The sequence below is a fragment of the Chelonoidis abingdonii genome, chromosome 3, assembly GCF_003597395.2.
Source record: "Chelonoidis abingdonii isolate Lonesome George chromosome 3, CheloAbing_2.0, whole genome shotgun sequence".
Lineage (NCBI taxonomy): Eukaryota > Metazoa > Chordata > Testudines > Testudinidae > Chelonoidis > Chelonoidis abingdonii.
Window position 1 is genome coordinate 47216444 of NC_133771.1, and position 18824 is coordinate 47235267.

At 42.3% G+C, this 18824-nt stretch overlaps 1 protein-coding gene across 1 annotated transcript in view; it reads right to left on the minus strand.

Moving 5' to 3' along the window:
- Positions 1-18824, minus strand: part of ELOVL5 (ELOVL fatty acid elongase 5) — a 59308-nt gene that overhangs the window by 17516 nt on the left and 22968 nt on the right. Inside the window, exon 2 of the mRNA XM_032763998.2 lies at positions 1150-1215. Within this exon, the coding sequence (XP_032619889.1) occupies positions 1150-1207 (58 nt within the window). The 5' untranslated portion in view covers positions 1208-1215. The remainder of the gene's footprint in view (positions 1-1149; positions 1216-18824) is intronic.

An 18824-nucleotide genomic window follows, 5' to 3' on the forward strand; every position in this document is an offset into this window, starting at 1 on the left:
CAGGTATGCCTAGGCAAGTTGCAATCACAGCCCATGACTGCAGTGTAGATATAGAATAATAGAATATCAGGGTTGGAAGGGACCTCAGGAGGTCATGTAATCCAATCCCCTGCTCAAAGCAGGATCAACCTCAACAAAATCATCCCAGCCAGGGCTTTGTCAAGCCAGGCCTTAAAAACACCCATTCTAGTGCTTCACCACGCTCCTAGTGAAATAGTGTTTCTTAATATCCAACTTAGACTTCCCGCACTGCAGCTTGAGACCATTGGTCCTTGTTCTGTCATCTGCTACCACTGAGAACAGCTGCGCTTCCTCTCAGATAGTTGAAGGCTGCTATCAAATCCCCCCTCACTCTTCTCTTCTGCAGACTAAATAACCTCAGTTCCCTCAGCCTCTTCTCGTAAGTAATGTGCCCCAGCCCCCTAATAATTTTCAATGCCCTCTAAAACCAGTACATAAAACTGTTATAATCTCCTTACCTAGGATATGGCATTCAATTTGTCACCATCTCAAAAAAGGAGAAAAGGAAAAAAAACGAAAGAAGGTAAGCAAAATGGATTAGAAGCATAAGGCATTAGGGACAGGAGAAAAAAATTGAAAGACTAAACAAAACTAAAATGTTTGGAAAAAAAAGGAGAGGATAGGATTGTGTCATTTTAATTCATGAATGATTGGTCTTCAGTAACAGACACTCTTATTTACCCTCTCCCTCATTACAAACGGGTACTTCATGAAGAGCAAACTTAAAACAGTATTTTTCATGCAACATTTAATTAATTTGTAGGATTTCATGTTGCAGGGTATTGTTGAGGCAACCAGCTGAATAAGACCATAAAACAGGTTGACACTTGTAGGAAGAAGAATAGCAGCTGCAGTATATTAGCTCAGATACAGTTTCAAGGTCTGTCATTCCTCACTCTTCAAGTCATAAGCCGATTGCTCAGTAGCTTCAGAAGCCCTTTTCTCTGAACATTACAGTTTTGCACAATTGGGTGTTTATGAGCACCAAAGCAGTTGACACAAACCATATTAGCTTCAGGATACTAGAAAGCCAGTCTCTTCCTATGGCAGTTTCTATACTTCAATATATGCATTTGAACTTTGGTTCTAGAAATTAAACGTGCATTATTTATAAAATGAACAACTTACCTCTTGGCCCGAGCCAGACATCCAGGTAGCTATTGATTGTTTGATCCAGGGATTCCATTGTACAACCTATAAAAATAGAGAGTGAGAAAAGAGTTATTTCTGCAGGTGACAGTGGTCATGGTAAGCTATGGCATAAATCCACCTGCACTAGCCCATGTTGGATTAAATGATTTTTTCAGAAAAAAAGATTTAAATTGGATTTTTTGATTGTTATTTAATTAATAACTTTCTTTTTAAAAAAAATCTGTTTAAAATTAAATCTGAATTGAATATAAAATATGTTAAGGCCTTAATCTTATCATAACCTCCAAAAATAGTTCATAAAGAATACATATGCTGAATCCATGAGCCTCTATAAAAAAAGAGTTAAAGTCTGCTTTTCTATATAAAGAAAGGATCAGGGGGAAAAATATATAACTTTTGAGATCAAGCTTTATAAATCTGGCACAAAGGCTGTGTATTGGATAAAGAGCTTGATCCTGGAAAGGGGGTGGGTGGTGGTCTGTGCTACTGGATGCAAGAGACTGGCAAAGTCACCACTGCTGTTGCAAACAAACTTCTGATTCCAGAGGCACCAGCATGTATCTGCATGCATCTCATCAGGATCATCCACTGATCCAATCTGGATGGCCTCATATTCCTATTTTATAGTTTCTCCCTATCTGAACTCTGATTGGCTCAGTTCTCAGATCATTCATATTTATGACTCAGCCTACCATGAAAACTTACTCTCCTGCTCTTAGAAGAGAGGAGGGACAATGAAGTTTATGTATGCCAAACAATTAAGGTTGCTTTGTTTAATAAATAAGTTTTATATGCTGTTCTGCATGTTTAATTAAATTTCAGTTACCATTTGAATGCAGCTTTACATAACTCATGAGCAAAAAGTTAATTATCTAGTCAATAAGCAATACATTAGTCACTATTTTCTAACATACCAAAATTGTACAATAAATAAGAATCTTAAAACCATTAAGCTAGATAATTGCTTAACTGAATGTATATAAAGTGTACCCTCCTAGGTAGCAAAAAGTTACCAAGTCCAGTGTAAAGGCTCTATTTAGTTGTAAATCAACATATTTTAATGGTTATATCAACCTATGAGAATGAACCTTCCTTTAGACAACAACTGAAGCACAAATGGAAATGAAGATTAAAAACTGATTATTCAAATTGAGACTTTCCCTTTTGTGATATAAATCACAGATTTAAATTGGCCTTAATTTAAAATCAATCCACCCTGCATTAGCCTGCTACAAATTAAGCATCCATGTGGACCCTGCTGACAGGCAGTAACAATTCCCTAGCATGCTTCGATCTACCCTGCTTTGAGCAGACTGAAGCACACTAATGAACTGCATCAGCAGGGTCCTGACAAACACTTAAGGTATGTCTACACTGCAAAACACATGTAGCTAGCCAGTGTCAGCTGACTCAGGATCATGAGGCTTATGCTGCAGGCTATTATACTGAAGTGTAAATGTCAGTGCCTGGGCTGGAGCTCAGACTCTGGGATCTCCCCTCCTTATGGGGTCCCAGAGCCCAGATGGCAAACCAAGGCATCTAGAGTTCAACTTTATAGCCCCACAGCCCGAGTCTGCTGACACGAGCTAGCCATGGGTGTTTTATTGCAGTGCAGATACACCCTTAGTGCATGGCAGGCTAGTGTGGGGTAGGTTCATTCCCCATCTGCTTCAAACAAATTGTGTGCGTAGATAAGCCTATAGAAAAACTGTCCCAGCCCCAAAGAGCTGCTATCTTTGCAGAACGTTGTAAGTTCAGTATTGCTAAACCCAAGTGCTCAAACATTGAGTCCCAGGAAGGTTGAGATTTTTCTCAATACTTTTAAGCCAAGAAATAAATAAATAACTTTGTGGTTCTTGTTGTTGTCGAAAACTTGTTGTTCTCTCATTTTGGGGCCTAGTTTAGGGTATATTCAGATCACCTTTTCAAGTTTTACTCTGCAATCACAATGACTAGAAACTTTCATTTAAAAAAAAAAAAAGAAAGTCGCACATTATTATTACTCTCCAGAAGTTAGGGTTTTATGCTAGATACCAAATATCATATGACTCACAATAAAAGTCATAAGAGCTGGCAATACTAGGTGCCGTGTTTGGTTTAGAACAGCAAAGTAAAAAATACCATTTGAAGTATAAAAGGTGTGGGTGTGTGTGGAATTTTTAATAACTTCAGACATTTTCAGTTAATTAGGAGCTGCCCTTGCAATGGGAGGCTTCCACAACATTACCCCCGCCACTCCCAATACCGCCCAAAAACTCATGGAGTAAATAAACTGTCTGAACAAAGACAACCTTCCATGGAGTCCACTACAACCTTCGCTACTGCTATCAACTTTACATGGAAGGTGCTCAGATTCTACAGCGATGGACAGCAGCAGCAAACTAAACTGACTGAAATTCTGAAAGAATAGGATGGCGTGGAGAGTGGGGGGAGAGGAAGCGGGGTGAGGAGAGAAGGAGGAAGATGCAACTTACTAGAACAAGTGAAAGATCCAGTTCTAAAAAAACTTCTACAATGGCAAAATAGCCAGAAGAATAAAGCCAAACCAGAAAGCACAACAGAGAAGAGATCAAAAGGTAATCAGACTCCTAAATATAAAGAGTGTGTTACTGGCCTTTTATTGTAAAGTAGCACTGCTGAAGTGTTTTACACTTCTAAAAGTCAAAGTACAACTCCTGAAAACTGCAGCAAAGATTTTATTATTAGCCATAGCCAGCTGTGCACAAAATGGTCTTTTTGCTCATGAGGCTGTAATTTGTCCACTGTTTACCTGCTGCTAAAGTAGTCTCTTCAGTTATTTAATATAGTTCTCAGATTTCAATGTTAGTATTAACCCTCAGCTTCTGAGGGTGGAGGAGGGAAGAGACAGTGAAACCCACACAACACGTTATTTTTGATTCACATGGCATATTTCCACGATGATCATTTGAAGCAACAATACAAGTCACACAGAGTCCTTAAGTAATGAAAATTTTAAGAACAGCTTTACCAGAGATAGTTAAATCCCATTGCTGGATGTCTGAGACTAGGGTTACCAGATAGCAACTGTGAAAACTGGAGGATAATAGGCGCCTATATAAGAAGTCCCAAAAAATGGGACTGCCCCTTTAAAAACGAGACAGCTGGTCACCCTGAGACAGCAGTCTAATGGAACATTGCACACAAAGTTTGAAATAATAATAAAGAAGAAACAATCCAAGGGCAAGTGCTAAGAGCTAATGCCAAAACAGCTCTGGCAAGAGAACTTCTAAATCAGCTGATAAAAAAATCATCCCAGAAAGTGTCCTTGTTCTAAATATTTACAGTTCAGTGTAAACTTTACAGAACTTTAAATAGTTAAACAAATCTTAACAGGTGAGGACATTAACCCAACAAAGAGGCAAGTAGTAAGATACCCTTCAGGGCTTGTCTACACTGGCAGTTAACAGTGCTGCAACTTTCTCATGCAGGGGTGTGAAAAACCACTCCCCGAGCACAGCAAGTTGCAGCGCTATAAAGCACCAGTGTAAACAGTGCCCCAGCACTAGGAGCTATGCCTCGCTGAGGTGGTTTTTTTTTTTTTTTGTTTTGTTTTTTTAAAAGAGTGCTGGAAGAGCTCTCTCCCAGCACTGCGCCATGACTATACAAGGCACATTAAGGCAGTCTAGGTTAATGATCCCCACCCCTCAGCTAGGGAAAGGCATCTCTCACCTTATCATGTTAAATAATGGTTTGTGGAATTCAGTACTCTCCATGTGCACAAGTGACATTAATGCCTGCCACTTTTTTTCTTCTTTGGTTTGCTTTTTGTTTTAAAAAGGATCCCCCCCTGGAATGATACCACACTGCTTTTCTAATCAATAACCTTTTGAAGCCCAGTACTTAAAGAGGGAAAACACAAAAAAAAGAGTCTTCTCACCATTCCTTGTACAACTCCAAAGAATTCTGTTCACCAAACTGAAATGGCAGGAGAAGACAAGAACATGATACATGCTCTCCCCTGCCCCAAGCCCAGTATGCTGGGCTGCAAAACATATTTCAAAATTGCAATGTTTGCTTAGAAGGCAAGTAGGAGCTGGAATTTCATTTTTGACAAGGCAGCTTCTTACTTCCCTTGTTGCAAAGAAAAAAGTGGACAAATTCATTTGTTAAATTACACTGTTTTCTTTTCTTAATACCCATCTCCACCCTATGACAGAAGAGTTGGAAGAAATCTCAAAGTCTTCCCCCACTCTCTCCCCCCAAAAACAGTATAAACACACACAGGCCACACTCAACTCCATCAATCTTTCCTCACTGCTCTGGAGAGACCCACTATTAAAGTCCCTTTATAGCAGGATCTCCAGTATGTTCTTTGAATTGGGCCATATTCAGATGTAGAAGCCTGCTTGGGATAAAGTGATTGATTAAAATAATTTTAAGTATATAGAATGACATTAGTTTATCCATTTTCCAGTACTATTTTTGATGCATTTGTAAATTTCAATGCAATCTTCTTATAAACAATATTACTAAAACAAGCAAGGGTCTTCAACATCAGAATACCACCATTTTAAAATTAGATCAACATTTTGGATCTATACAAATTACCAGTGTCCATATAAGTGTCCTGGACACCCTCAAATACTGGTTTCCTGTGAATAATAAAAATGAACAGAAAAGGCTATGCTGCAATATGTTTCTGATCCAAACACGCCAAAGGCTGTACAGAATAAGGTTAGGCACTTAACTTCCCAGAAGATAATCAGCTGATGTGGAAAATCTTCTGCCATTAGATGCACCCCCAAGGCGCATTACTCCCTAGTAGGTCTTCAATTTTATATTTGAAATCTCCGTTTGCTCATCCTGTTAGCCATTACTTTGATCTAACAAGAAACTGATTCAGTTATATAACACCATCACTGGATAAACCACAATTGGCTTCTTATTCGGATATTTTGAAAGAAAACAAACAGAAGAGAAGCATATTAAAAGTTAGTAATTAATAGCATTCACTGAATTCATATACAAAACTGGTCTGCCATATTTCTACATCAATCATTTCTTTATGCAAAAGGGCAGCAGAGATATGAGACAGCTAAGTAATTTTAAAAACTGCAGCGCTGAAGTATAGCAATGGTGGGTAACTAAGGAAAATAAAGTGTAGTTACTTTTCAATCCCATTCACAAAACAGAAGAGAAACTCATTCCACAGCAAAAAGTCTTCCTGCAGAATTCTCACTTAAGTTAGCTTCTCTAATGTAACCTTTTTTGTTTCATTATCATCATGTAGTAGAATAAATGGGTACAAATGCAGGATGAACTAGCCTTGGTGTCAGTCTGCAGAAACAAAAAAATGTTTCATTCTGTTTTTCTATTATACAAATGAATCTCTTTTCAAAAACAGCTTTTGTTTCAGAGGGTCATCAGAACATTCTTCAAATTTCTTGCCATTACTATCCAAAATTAAACTCTGCTTCAACTGCTGCAGTTTAATTAAAAACCAACAACAACAAAAAGTGATTTACCAACACCTCAGAAGAACAAAAAAGTTTCCTAGAGAAATGAAGCAAGTTGTAAAAACTCAATCTGTGCAATATTGAAGACCTTTTAAGAGACATTTTCTAGCACTGGAAAATAAAGGTCAGCGCAACCATGAGCATTTGCCTATACATAGTGCTTATATTTGACAATTAGTGATATTCCAGAATCTAGGAAATGCAGGTCCCAAGCAAACCACGTCTTGATGACACTTTCTAGAGTAGGGGTCTCAAACATGTGGCGTGAGCTGATTGTATTATGTCAACAGGAGAGCTCTCTCCAGCCAGCAGAATGCAGCTATAGGAGCCATCTTACTGTGGCAGAGCTGTATCTGTACAGCTGTGCCGCTGTGGGCTTGTAAATGTAGACATGACCTCGGTAGTTTTTAACAGTTAATTTTTAGAGACAAGAAATTATTCAATAGGTATATACACAATAGATTTCCCCAGCAAAGTTCCCAGGCATTCATATTAAGGGAGAGTGAATGTTCCCAATAAACATTGTGTACGTAGGCAGGGAACAATCACTAACACTGTCCTCACAAAATTACACTGAGTCTAATTATTCAAAATTATTGAACCAAGAATGATTACATCTTAGGTTCCAGAATGGAGATCAAAGACCCAATGTACGTATATAATTAATCTGTGATTAATATATCAGGTTAGCCGTCACAGTACTGATGGGTGGCAAAGACTCCCCAGCTTTTCAAAAGAGACTATCATAAGGGAAAGACTGGTGAAACAGGTTGTCAATATTCCCAGAAGAAGCATTCTCAGAAGAGTTAAATAGTAAAACTTTTAAAAGATTTTTTAAATATCAGTATGGCTACTAACAGTATTTGTATGAGATCTATTTAAACTAGATTGGAGCAGCGGAGAGCATACCACAAATACTCTGTTCTCAGATTGTGCCTGCAAGTGGGAAAACTGGCCAAAGACAGCAGCATTTGCAATAGTTATGATGTGTTCACATTTCTGAAAACTCTTAAGTGGGCTGTGAAATATCTGATAGATTTTAGTGTAAACAAATGCTTGGCAATATAAAACAAACATAAAATCATTAAAGGAATCCGCACACTGCTTGTTAAATGACTTTGGTTATTTACCCAACACAAACATTCAAGTTAACAGGAATGTGAAGATGGAAATGCATTGTGCAGTTGAAGAAGGCATTAAACAGGATCCTGAATTGCATCAGAAGGGTATTATCATGATTTTGAAGTGTCACCTGGGCTAGCACAGCCTGTTTTGGATACATAGGAAAGAAGGCCCAGAAAGACTCTACTAGCTGAGCACCAGTTATGAGAAAAGGCTGAAGCACTTACCAGTCTGAAGAAGACAGCTATGTGATTGCAGGGCGGAAGTAGTAATCTCCTTCAGTGTACTGAAGGAACAGTCTATATATGTTGCTGGTTTTCTCTTCCCAGAGCAAAATTTTGTCATTACAGCCTGGACACAGGCAGTCAAATTTGGCTAGTGCACTTCTCTCTCTTTATACGTGAACTCTGTGGTTCACAACTATTCACTTTCTGTACCCTGAGTGGCAGTACTGTCATACTCTACAAATCCGTTTCAGCCAGACAGGTTATAAATGGGACATGAGATAATGCAATTTAAAACCACCCTAGTCATTGACTTTTCAAAAGGAGACTAAACTAGTGACTCAAGCCAGCTGAGATCAGGAAGACCAAGGTGATGACTGTCTCTACTGCTCTACCTACTGACAGAAGTAGCAACAGAATCAGCACCAGCCAGATTGCATCAAACTCTACCCAATCAATGAGAGATAACATGTCAAGATGGAAGTTGTTCAGCGGGAAAGAAAAACTGTTTGCAAGTCTTAACCAAATTGCTGTGAGTATTCAAGTCTTTTCAGCTTTTTTTAAGCTTCCCTACAACAGTTAATGCTCCAAACCTCTTCTCCATTAGAAAGAATGAGCCAGATCCTCAGTTAGCATAAATCAACATAGCTGCATCAGCTGTAAGGAAGTTACAGGGTATGCCCAATGTTTTTAAACACTCCTTCCCTACTACAACCCTTTCCTGCTTAAGTGAAATATTGATATCTGCTATGGGTCCTAAGAAATTCACAGCACCTTGTACCAAGAGCACGCTCTTCCACCTAGGCTTTTTGTTTTAAATCTGGCATATTTCTGAAAGAAAAGTCTTGGGTGATAAAGCTCCTTTCATAGAGTCTTCCAAATCTCTAGGTCAGGGGTCAGCAACCTTTCAGAAGTGGTGTGCTGAGTCTTCATTTATTCACTCTAATTTAAGGTTTCGCGTGCCAGTAATACATTTTAAATGTTTAGAAGGTCTCAGTCTATATATTATATAACTAAACTAGTGTTGTATTGTAAAATAAACAAGGTTTTCAAAATGTTTAAGAAGCTTCATTTAAAATGAAATCAAAATGCTGATCTTATGCTGCCGGCTCGCTCAGCCCGCTGCTGGTCTGGTGTTCTGTTCACCTAGGCCGGCAGCAGGCTGAGTGAGGCCTGCGGCTGGAACCCCGGCTGGCAAGGATCCAGCAGCCAGAACCCCAGAGCAGCAGCAGGCCGTGCGGGGCCGGTGGCTGGCACCCAGAGGGCTGGGGGCAGAGGGCTGGAGTCAGGGCTGGGAGCTGGGTATGTGGGGGGTGCAGGTGTCAGGGCAGAGGGGAGCCTGGGTATGTGTAGGGGTGCCAGAGTCAGGGCTAGAGTTGGGGGGGCAGGGAGAAATGGAGTCAAGCAGAGGGCTGGGTGTGTATGAGGGAGGTACAGGGCTCAGGGAAGGGGTCTGGGGTGTGTGCAGGCAGACAGCAGTGTGTGTGTGGGGGTGGGGGGTCAGAGGAGAGGGCTAGGTGACTGCCCCCCTAAGAACTCCCAATCCCCCTGCTCCTTGTCTCCTGACTACCCCCTCCTGGAACCCCTGCCCCCAACTACCCCCCAGGACACCACCCCCTATCTAAGCCTCCCTGTTCCTTGTCCCCGGACTGGACCCTAACCCTTACCTGTCCCTGACTGCCTCGATCCTTATCCACCACCCTGTCCCCAGCCAGACCCCCGGGACTCCCATTGCCCATCCACCGCTCCTGACAGATCCCCAGAACTCCCAACTCTCCAATCCCCCTAACTCCTTGTCCTGACCACCACCCTCCAGAGACCCCCATCCTAACTGCCCAACTGCCCCCCCGAACCCTCCTTGCTCCCAGTCCCTGGACTGCCCTGACCCCATCCACCTCCTGACAGACCCTGGGACTCCCATGCCCATCCAACCCCCTCTGTCCCTGAGTGCCCCCTCCAGAGCCCCCCGCCCCTAGTCACCCCCCCCCATCCAACCCACCCTGTCCCCTGACTGCCTCCACCCCTTATCCAAACCTCCCAGCCCTGGACCCCTTACCATGAGGTTCCACACAGAGCTAGACATGCTGCTCTGCGGGAGCACACAGCCCCGACCCACAGAGCACTGCGTGCGGTGGCAGGGCTCCAGGGCAGGGGAGAAGGCAGGGGAGGGGCCGGCAGCTTGCTGCACTTGGCCCGGCGCTCCGGCCTGGAAGCGCGGACCCCACAGCTTGCCGTGCCGGGAGAGTTGGGACATTTGCCACCCCGTGTGCACGGCTATGCTTCTGCTCCCTGCCCCTGCGGGGGGAGCGGAGGGCAGAGGACAGCGGGCTGGGCTGGGCAGGATTTTTTAATGGCACGCTGGAGTCCTGACAGGCTCCAGCGTACCATTAAAAATTGGCTCTCGTGCCGTCTTTGGCATACGTGTCATAGGTTGCTGACCCCTGCTCTAGGTTAATGAAGCAGACTACAGGTGAAAAGGGAGACCGTTTTGGACGTAGTGTCTTCTAAAATTCCATTCCATATCAGTATTTCCTTCAGCTTTTTAAATCACAGACAGGGGACAGATGACAACACTCCAAGGAGTTAATATTTAAATTATTTTCTTTTTGCTATATGCCACATCTTAATATGTCACTATGGATTTAATTCTCCATCCTGCAATTTTACATTCACACAACACATAATTTATGCTGGTACAGCCTGAAGCAAAAAGCACACTTCATGGGAAGTGGTTCGTGTCATAAGTGGTTCCTGTATAACCAGAAACAGAAGGTAATGTTAAATATATTTATCATACTACAGATAATTTTAAGTATAGCTTAAAATTATCTGTAGTATGATAAATATATTTAACATTGTCCCTCTTCTTTAGTTATTGTATTATTCCAAAAAAAATATAACATGTTCCCATGGATCATATTTCTTTCCCCCTCTTTCTATTGTTTTTATTTTTAAAGCTTATTAGTGTCTTTGGGCAGCATTCATCTTTAGAAAGTTACCCAGTGTTTGATTATTTTTTTTTTTGAAGGGGTCTCTGCCTGAGACAAAGTATTTATTTAATAGGGAAATCTCCCAAAGTCTTGACTTGTTCATTCAAAATGAAACTTTTCCCTATACAGAAATTTTTATTGCTGAATTTGAAAGTCAGAGGCTTCAAAAAAACAAAAACAAATCTTCAGTTTTGCAGATAATTCCAAGTCATGCAATTTCTGCAATGCACTCAGGGTGAAAAAAAAGTAAAATATGTCCAATAAACAATTTTGTATTGTATTGTCTCATTCTATTGTCCCATGTTATGTTATAATCAGGATAAAATATCACATCATATTTCTGAGAAGGGATTAATGCTACTCTGCAATTTAATCCAAGAACAGATGACCACTGGTTTGCCTTCATTCACATGCCAAATAAAAATGCAGGTGAAAGGTTACACACTGATCACCAGTTGTTTTTGTACCCTGGCTTGTGTGCATAGACTTTGTTAATCTAAATCAGCAGGGTTAACGTCAAACATACACTTCTGCAACTACTCAAAGTGCAGCTGGGTTTCTTCCAATCCATTTAGATACAGAATTTCACCTCCTGCTAATTTGTCTCTGACTAAGAACTACACTAAATGTGACACAGTACTGTATCTTTCCCTAATTTTTTTAATGTGATAAAGCAAGTTCTTTCCCACTATTGTCAATCAAAGGATGTATTTTTATGTCAAACATGCTGTATTCTAAACATTCTTGATCAGACTGTAATATAGTTGCTACTTCAGACAGCGTTTCCAGGTCCAAAACTTGTGAATTCATATTTCTTAAATAGCTAAGTGCTAAATAGCTAATGCATTTTGGGCTAATGCATTAAGAGTAAGGTCCCTGCTTTAAGTACTTATAAGCAGTGTCCTGTGTATTCTTCATTCCGCTGCAGTAAATAGACTTCCCCTGTGCTACAGAAGATTTCCAAAAGTAGATGCCTAAAGTTAGGCTCTTTAATCCTAGTTTAGGAATTAAATAAATCTACTTTCAAGAGTCTTGAGCAGCCAGCCATTAACAGGGTACAGCTACACTGAAGCTGGGGGCCTGCTTCCAGTTTGGTTAGACACACAGACATGCACTGGCCCTGCTCAATCTAGCACACTACCGGGGTAGTATGGGCAGTGGCTCTGGCTAGCTCTTCAAGTACATACCCAGGGGGTCTGGGCAGATTTGTACTCAGGTGGCTAGCCTAAGCTGCCCCCCTGTGCTACTCCTACCTACACTGCTATTTTTAGGGTCCCTCTATCTGAGCTGGGAAGCACACTCCCAGCTGTAGTCTAGATGTACACTCAGTGACATCTGTGGGACTGTCTGCGACTCAGCACTTTTTAAAAAGTCAGGCCAATTCAGTGCTTACAACGGGATTTGAAAACTTAACTATGGATACCTGTGACAAATGTGGGAATTTTGGTGATATTTTAGAATGCCTGTGCATGCCTCAGTTTCCCGCTGGGCTCTGTATTGTTATGCACTGAGTGTAAAGGGAAGAAACAAGGTGTTAGATTCAGACAGCCACATGGCTGGAGACCCGAGGAAAGTCTACACACATGAATGGAGGATGAGGAAAAAAGACGATGGAAAGACCAATGGCTAGAACATTCACACCTAGCAACCAGCAGCCAAGAGGAAGGAGGAGATTTCCCTATCGCTCTCAGCATGGAAGCGGAGCAAAGACCCTGAGCTGGAGAACAACGAGAAGAGCTGTATTAAAAGCTGAGCTCACAGAGACACAGGGCTTTCACCTGGGAGGGCCTACAGAAAAAGACAGACAGAGAAAGGAAGTGGAGATGGTTCCTACAACACCATAGCTCAAGTGAGCCCTGGGATTGGCCAGTCTAAACCTGGTCTTAACCTTTGCTGCTCTCTACTAACTTAAGGACTTTCAAATTCTGTATGCCAGGTTACCAATAAACTGCTACCTTGTTTTGGTAAGGCTGCCCTATCACTGCAAATACTCACTCAGAGCACTGTGCTCTGACGGGGTATAAAGAACATGCCTCCTGCAGGAGTCTGGCTTGGCTGAACTCTGCAGGGAGCCAGAGAGAGAGACAGGGACTACTAGTGCCTGAAGACCGTTTCAGAGTTGTGGAGGCCACAGGCCTGCTCCCTGTGGAATGATGTGGACCCCTGAGATTCAGCACACCAAATGGGACACTCACAAGGGACTGGTTACAAACTGGGGAGTAGACCGGACCCTATGAATCCATGATAGTGCCCAATTTTGAAAATCTTGGCCTGATTGTTTTAGGTGATGTTTCTAATCCTCATGGTTACAAAGATAATCCTCAAAATACAAGTGAAGTAGAACCTGTTGTAGTGTTACCTTGCTGATTTTGCAAATAGCCTGAAACAATAGCCAAGCGATGGGCTTCCCCATTTATTGCAACTAATTGTTAATGCTGAAACCTAAAAATACAAAATCAGCAGCATTAACTGTTTGCTGGTGATTTTAGTAATATTACCAGGCCATCATACTTCCCCCCCACAATCCTAAAGTGCCTCTGCCTGTCTTCCTAGATGATACCAAGCCCCGCAACATTCTCCTCCAAAACCTCCCACTTTCCCTCAACTTTTATAATGTGGCTTTGCATTAGCAATAAAAAAAATTGTCTGCATACTTAGAAGTGAAAGTGTCACATAAAATAAGTGCAATATGTAAACAAACACCATAGGGAATATCATACTGATATCATTGAATTTAAATATGAAAATAATGCAAACTTATTTCTAAATTTTTATTCTGCCACTGAACATCTACCAGACTGCTTCAGAATTTTGGTCCACCTTTCACTGGTGATAAATTCTAAAATATGCTTGTCATAAACAGATGGTTAAGGGTTAATGTCTCTTTTACCTGTAAAGGGTTAAGAAGCTCAGTGAACCTGGCTGACACCTGACCAGAGGACCAATGGGGGGACAAGATACTTTCAAATCTTGGTGGATGTGGAATCTTGTGTGGTTTGTTGGTTTGTTGTTCGGTCTGGGGCTAAGAGGGACAGAGTGCAACCAGATCTGTCTCCAATTTTCTGAAACACTCTATGTTCAAAATAGTAAGTACTAGCTAGAAAAGGCAGATTATCTATGTTTGTTTCTTAACTTGTGAATTGTGTTTTTGCTGGAGATTTATCTCTGTTTGCTGTAACTTGAATCTCAGGCTAGGGGGAGGAGTCCCTCTAGGCTATATGAATTCTGAATACCTGTAAACATTCACCATCCTGATTTACAGAGATAGCTTAATTAAAGAAAAAAAGTAAAAATTTCTTTTTTAAGAACCTGATGGATTTTTCCCCCCCCTTGTTTAGACCCAAGGGGATTGGGTCTGAACTCACCAGATTGGTGGGGGAAAGTAGGGGAGGGAAAGGTTAACCTCTTGGTTTAAGATCCAAGGAGTTGGATCAGATATAAGTCTCCTCAGGGAATCCAGGGAGGGGAAGTCTGGAGGGGAAAGGAGGGGGAAGGTTATTCTCTGGTTTAAGACCAAGGGGTTGGGTCTTGGTTCCCAGGGAAGGTTTTGGGGAACAGAAAGTGTGCCAAGCACTATATTGGCTGGTGGCAGCGCTATCAGATCTAAGCTAGGAATTAAGTTAGAAGTGTCCATGCAGGTCCCACTTTTGGACGCTATAATCAAACTGGGGAAAATACCTTGACAAGGCTGTGAGTCATCATGGCATAACTTGAAAAAAATGCACTGAGCTGGTAGCTGGGCTCCCACAATGAGACAAGAAGAGTCAAAACGTAGGAATAAAAGTGTGGTTCAAAGGCACATACTTTAAAGAAACCAAGAACAATTTATATGCTACTGGAAACGTAGGAAAGAAAGGCAAGGAAGGGAGTTAGACAGTAACTATAATGGTCCAGGTTAAAAATGCTCTTTCTAACCCTGGAGCCATTGTGGTATAAATGTTTGCTCTTTACAGCACGAGATCCGGATCCTCCACTTGCATGTCCTAACGCCTGGACTCCAGTGCAACGTAAATCTACACTCAGGGCGCTCCAGGCCATCACCCAGCAAGCAGCTATTGGGGCGGCAACGGGAGGTGGCATGCCGGACCTCAGCAGCAATGTGGCGGGTCCCCTCGCTCCCCAGAGCGAAGGATCAGCCACCGAATTGCTGCCAAAGACTGAAGCAGTGGCGCAGAGCTGCAGATTGTGATCGCGACTTTTTTTTTTCTTTTGCTGCTTGGTGGCAAAAACCCTGGAGCCAACCCTCTACACTGCAATTAAACTTAGCCCAAGCCCACAACAAGGGGTCCAATGAGAGGGGCTGGGAGGGCGGAAGCCCTCCCTCGAGTTCATACAAGGATGTGAAGCTCCAGGTGGACTCTTAACTACAGCACAGCATTAGTGTGACAATGTAAGGAACATCTTCACGTAGCAATGTTAAAGCACTGCCGTGGCAGCGCTACAGCTGTAACATGGCTCCCAGCCACGTAAAAAAAAAAAAAACCCCACAAACCACCCCCCACAAGGGGAACAGCTCCCAGCACTGATGCAATGTCTAGACTTGTCTGAAACTTGCAGCACTCGGGGGAGGGGGCAGGGAGTGTTTTTTCACACCCCTGAGCAAGAAAGTTGCGGCATTGTAAAGTGGCAGTGTAGACGAGGCTTTTTAAGTTCTGCAGAGGAGAGGAGCCTCTGGGGCAGGGAGTCAGTATTTTGTTTATAAACAGAGGAAGGGTGATTAAGAGAAGAAAGGGCTAGTGATTAAATTAAGGATATGGAAGTTCACCCTGTAAAAGGGAATCCCTTTGTGGAGGGAGGAGAAGTTGTTTTAGAGAGAACACAGGGTGGAGAGCACTTAGGAAAAAAAATAATACAGCAAAGCACTGAGCCTAGGTTACATTCAGAAAAGGGTGAGATTTGGGGGCAGAGGTAAAAAGAAGGGGTCAAACCCAGGGAAGGGCTAGCAGTGTATAGAGAAGTTCCTACTCTCTGTGGTAGTTATGTGACACCCATTACCACGGTAAGAGGCTGTGCCTCACAATGTCTAACCTATTTCTCCTCCCAGCCCCTCGGTGAGGTAGAGCAGTGCTATTATCCCCATTGTACAGATGGGGCACTGACACATACACCAACTAAAGGCCAGATTTTCAAAGGTATTTAGGCACCTAGTGAGATTTTCAAATGCACTTAGAAGGTTTGGTGCTTTGTAAACCCCACTAGATATCTAGCTGGATCTTTGGGTGCTTAAAAACCTTTGAAATTGTGTCCTTAAAGCACTGGCCTGGGGTCAGACCAGAAATCCATGGGGGCGGAGGGGAACAGAACTCAAGTCTTCCAGGGATAGCTCCCTATCCAGAAGGCCAGCCCCCTCCTTCTGCTGCATGTTGGTGGGGGGGGAGGGGGAAGTACTCTGATGGGAGCAAAACCAAGGCAGCCAGTTCTCTGAGGGTAGTCTACACTACGGGATTATTCCGATTTTACAGAAACCGTTTTTTTAAAACAGACTGTATAAAGTCGAGCGCACGCGGCCACACTAAGCACATTAATTCAGTGGTGTGTGTCCATGTACCGAGGCTAGCATCGATTTCTGGAGCATTGCACTGTGGGTAGCTATCCCATAGTTCCCGCAGTCTCCCCCGCCCATTGTGATCTCAACCCAGAATTCCAATGCATGATGGAGCAAAAACAGTGTCGTGGGTGGTTCTGGGTAAACGTCGTCACTCAATCCTTCCTCCGTGAAAGCACACAGACAATCATTTTGTGCCCTTTTTCCCTGGCTTGCCCTGGCAGACGCCATAGCATGGCAACCATGGAGCCTGTTTAGCCTTGTTTCACTGTCACCGTATGTGTACTGGATGCTGCTAACAGACACGGTACTGCAGTGCTACACAGCAGCATTCATTTGCCTTTGCAAGGTAGCAGAGATGGTTACCAGTCATATTATACCATCTGCTGCTGTCATGGGTGCTCCTGATCAGCGCTCCATGCTGGGCAAACAGGAAATGAAATTCAAAAGTTCGTGGGGCTTTTCCTGTCTACCTGGCCAGTGCATCCGAGTTAAAATCGCTTTCCAGAGCGGTCACAATGGTGCACTGTGGGATACCGCCTGGAGGCCAATACCGTCAAATTGCGGCCACACTAACGCTAATCTGACATGGCAATACCAATTTCAGCACTACTCTCCTCGTCGGGGAGGAGTACAGAAATCGGTTTTAAGAGCCCTTTATATCGATGTAAAGGGCTTTGTTGTGTGGACAGGTGCAGGGTTAAAATCGGTTTAATGCTGCTAAATTCGGTATAAACCTGTAGTGTAGACCAGGCCTGAGACTCCAGAAAATGGTCCCAGGATGAATGTCATGACTGACAGCATGAAAAGCAGCAAAGAGGTTAGGAAGGATGGAGAATGAGAGGAAATCACCTAACTCCCAAGGGTGGAATGTTCTGTCCCATGCTGCGTTGTACAGCAATGGCTGCTGTGCAATTTTACATTTTAACTGAAAACCACTTTGTTCGGTCATTTTTTGTTCTGAGTTTGAGAAAAGGAAGGAATGAGAGAGTGTCATAAGTATCAGATGTGTTTATGCCTCAAATTCTTAGGGTTTCAGCTGCATTCAGGCCAATTCCAAAACAAAGAACAGAAACTGCATCCAGAGTCCATGAAGTCAACAATTATTGTCATGATTTGCATTATTCACTAGGCACCATCTGTGTGCTCAGCACTGTTCAGAATATGCCAAAAAAAACCCAGTCCCTGAGCCAATGCATGTAACGTGTAACTCTGGTTAAAATGGCTCAGATATTTAAGTATGAAGTGTATAGTTATTGACCACAGATGTTGTCACATGTCACTGTGATGTTTATATCTAGGAGTGGAGCCACTGATGGCAACAGAAATTTTAGCTGATTAAGGACTAGAAGATTTGACCCTCCAACTTTCTTTCTAAAGGAGGAGCTGCCCAGAGCTCCCGTGCTTGTTTATTTTCCTTTCCTGCCTGCAGTGGCCCTGATATACTTCAGAAGTGTCAGTTTTTTTCTCAGCTTTAAAATATAGAATTTTCTTGGTGTTTGGTTTTAAATATTCTCCTGTGAGAAGTGCAACTCAGTCGCTGTAGTGCTGTGTTTAAGAGCCTTCTGCCAAGTAACTAGCCTTTAAACAGAAGTGCAGTGTTGCCAACTCTCATAATTTTGTCATGAGTCTCATAATTGTTTTCCTTGAAGCCCCAGCTCCTGAAGTCAAGTGGATATATGATGGTTTCAGCCTTCATTCTTAAAGAAAAAATGAAGTTTCTAGTTCCCGTGCCTGTGGAGAAAGCTCCAAAATGTGACCCCAGTGCACCTAAACGCTCAAAAAGCAGAAGGCAAATAAAAAGAACCCCAGATCTGTTATATTTACATAATTTAATGATGTTAAAGTTGATCTCATGATTTTTGGTGAGCCTGATTCATGATTTTTGAACATTTGGGACTGGCAATACTGTGAAAATGACCTGAAAGTATCAGTTTCACTCGTGTTTAAGGTTAGTTTCTAGTCTATTATGTGTAGTAAGGTGACACCTCTAGAGCCCCAGGCAGGTGCAGTATAAACTCATGGGGCCTTGCCCTAGTATGATGTTTCCAAATTTAAATGATCTATTCCAAGCTTAGTGAACTGCAAAAAAGTGATAGAAAGTAACCTAGATTTTTCTACAATTGTTTCAATTGTTGTATTCAAGGGTACGTCTACACTGCACGATTATTTCGAATTAGCTTAAACCGATATTACAAAACAGATCTAATAAAATCGGTTTAGCGCATCCACAGTGGGATCACAAAATCGATTGTTTGCATCCATGGTCCAAAGCTACCATCGATTTCCGGAG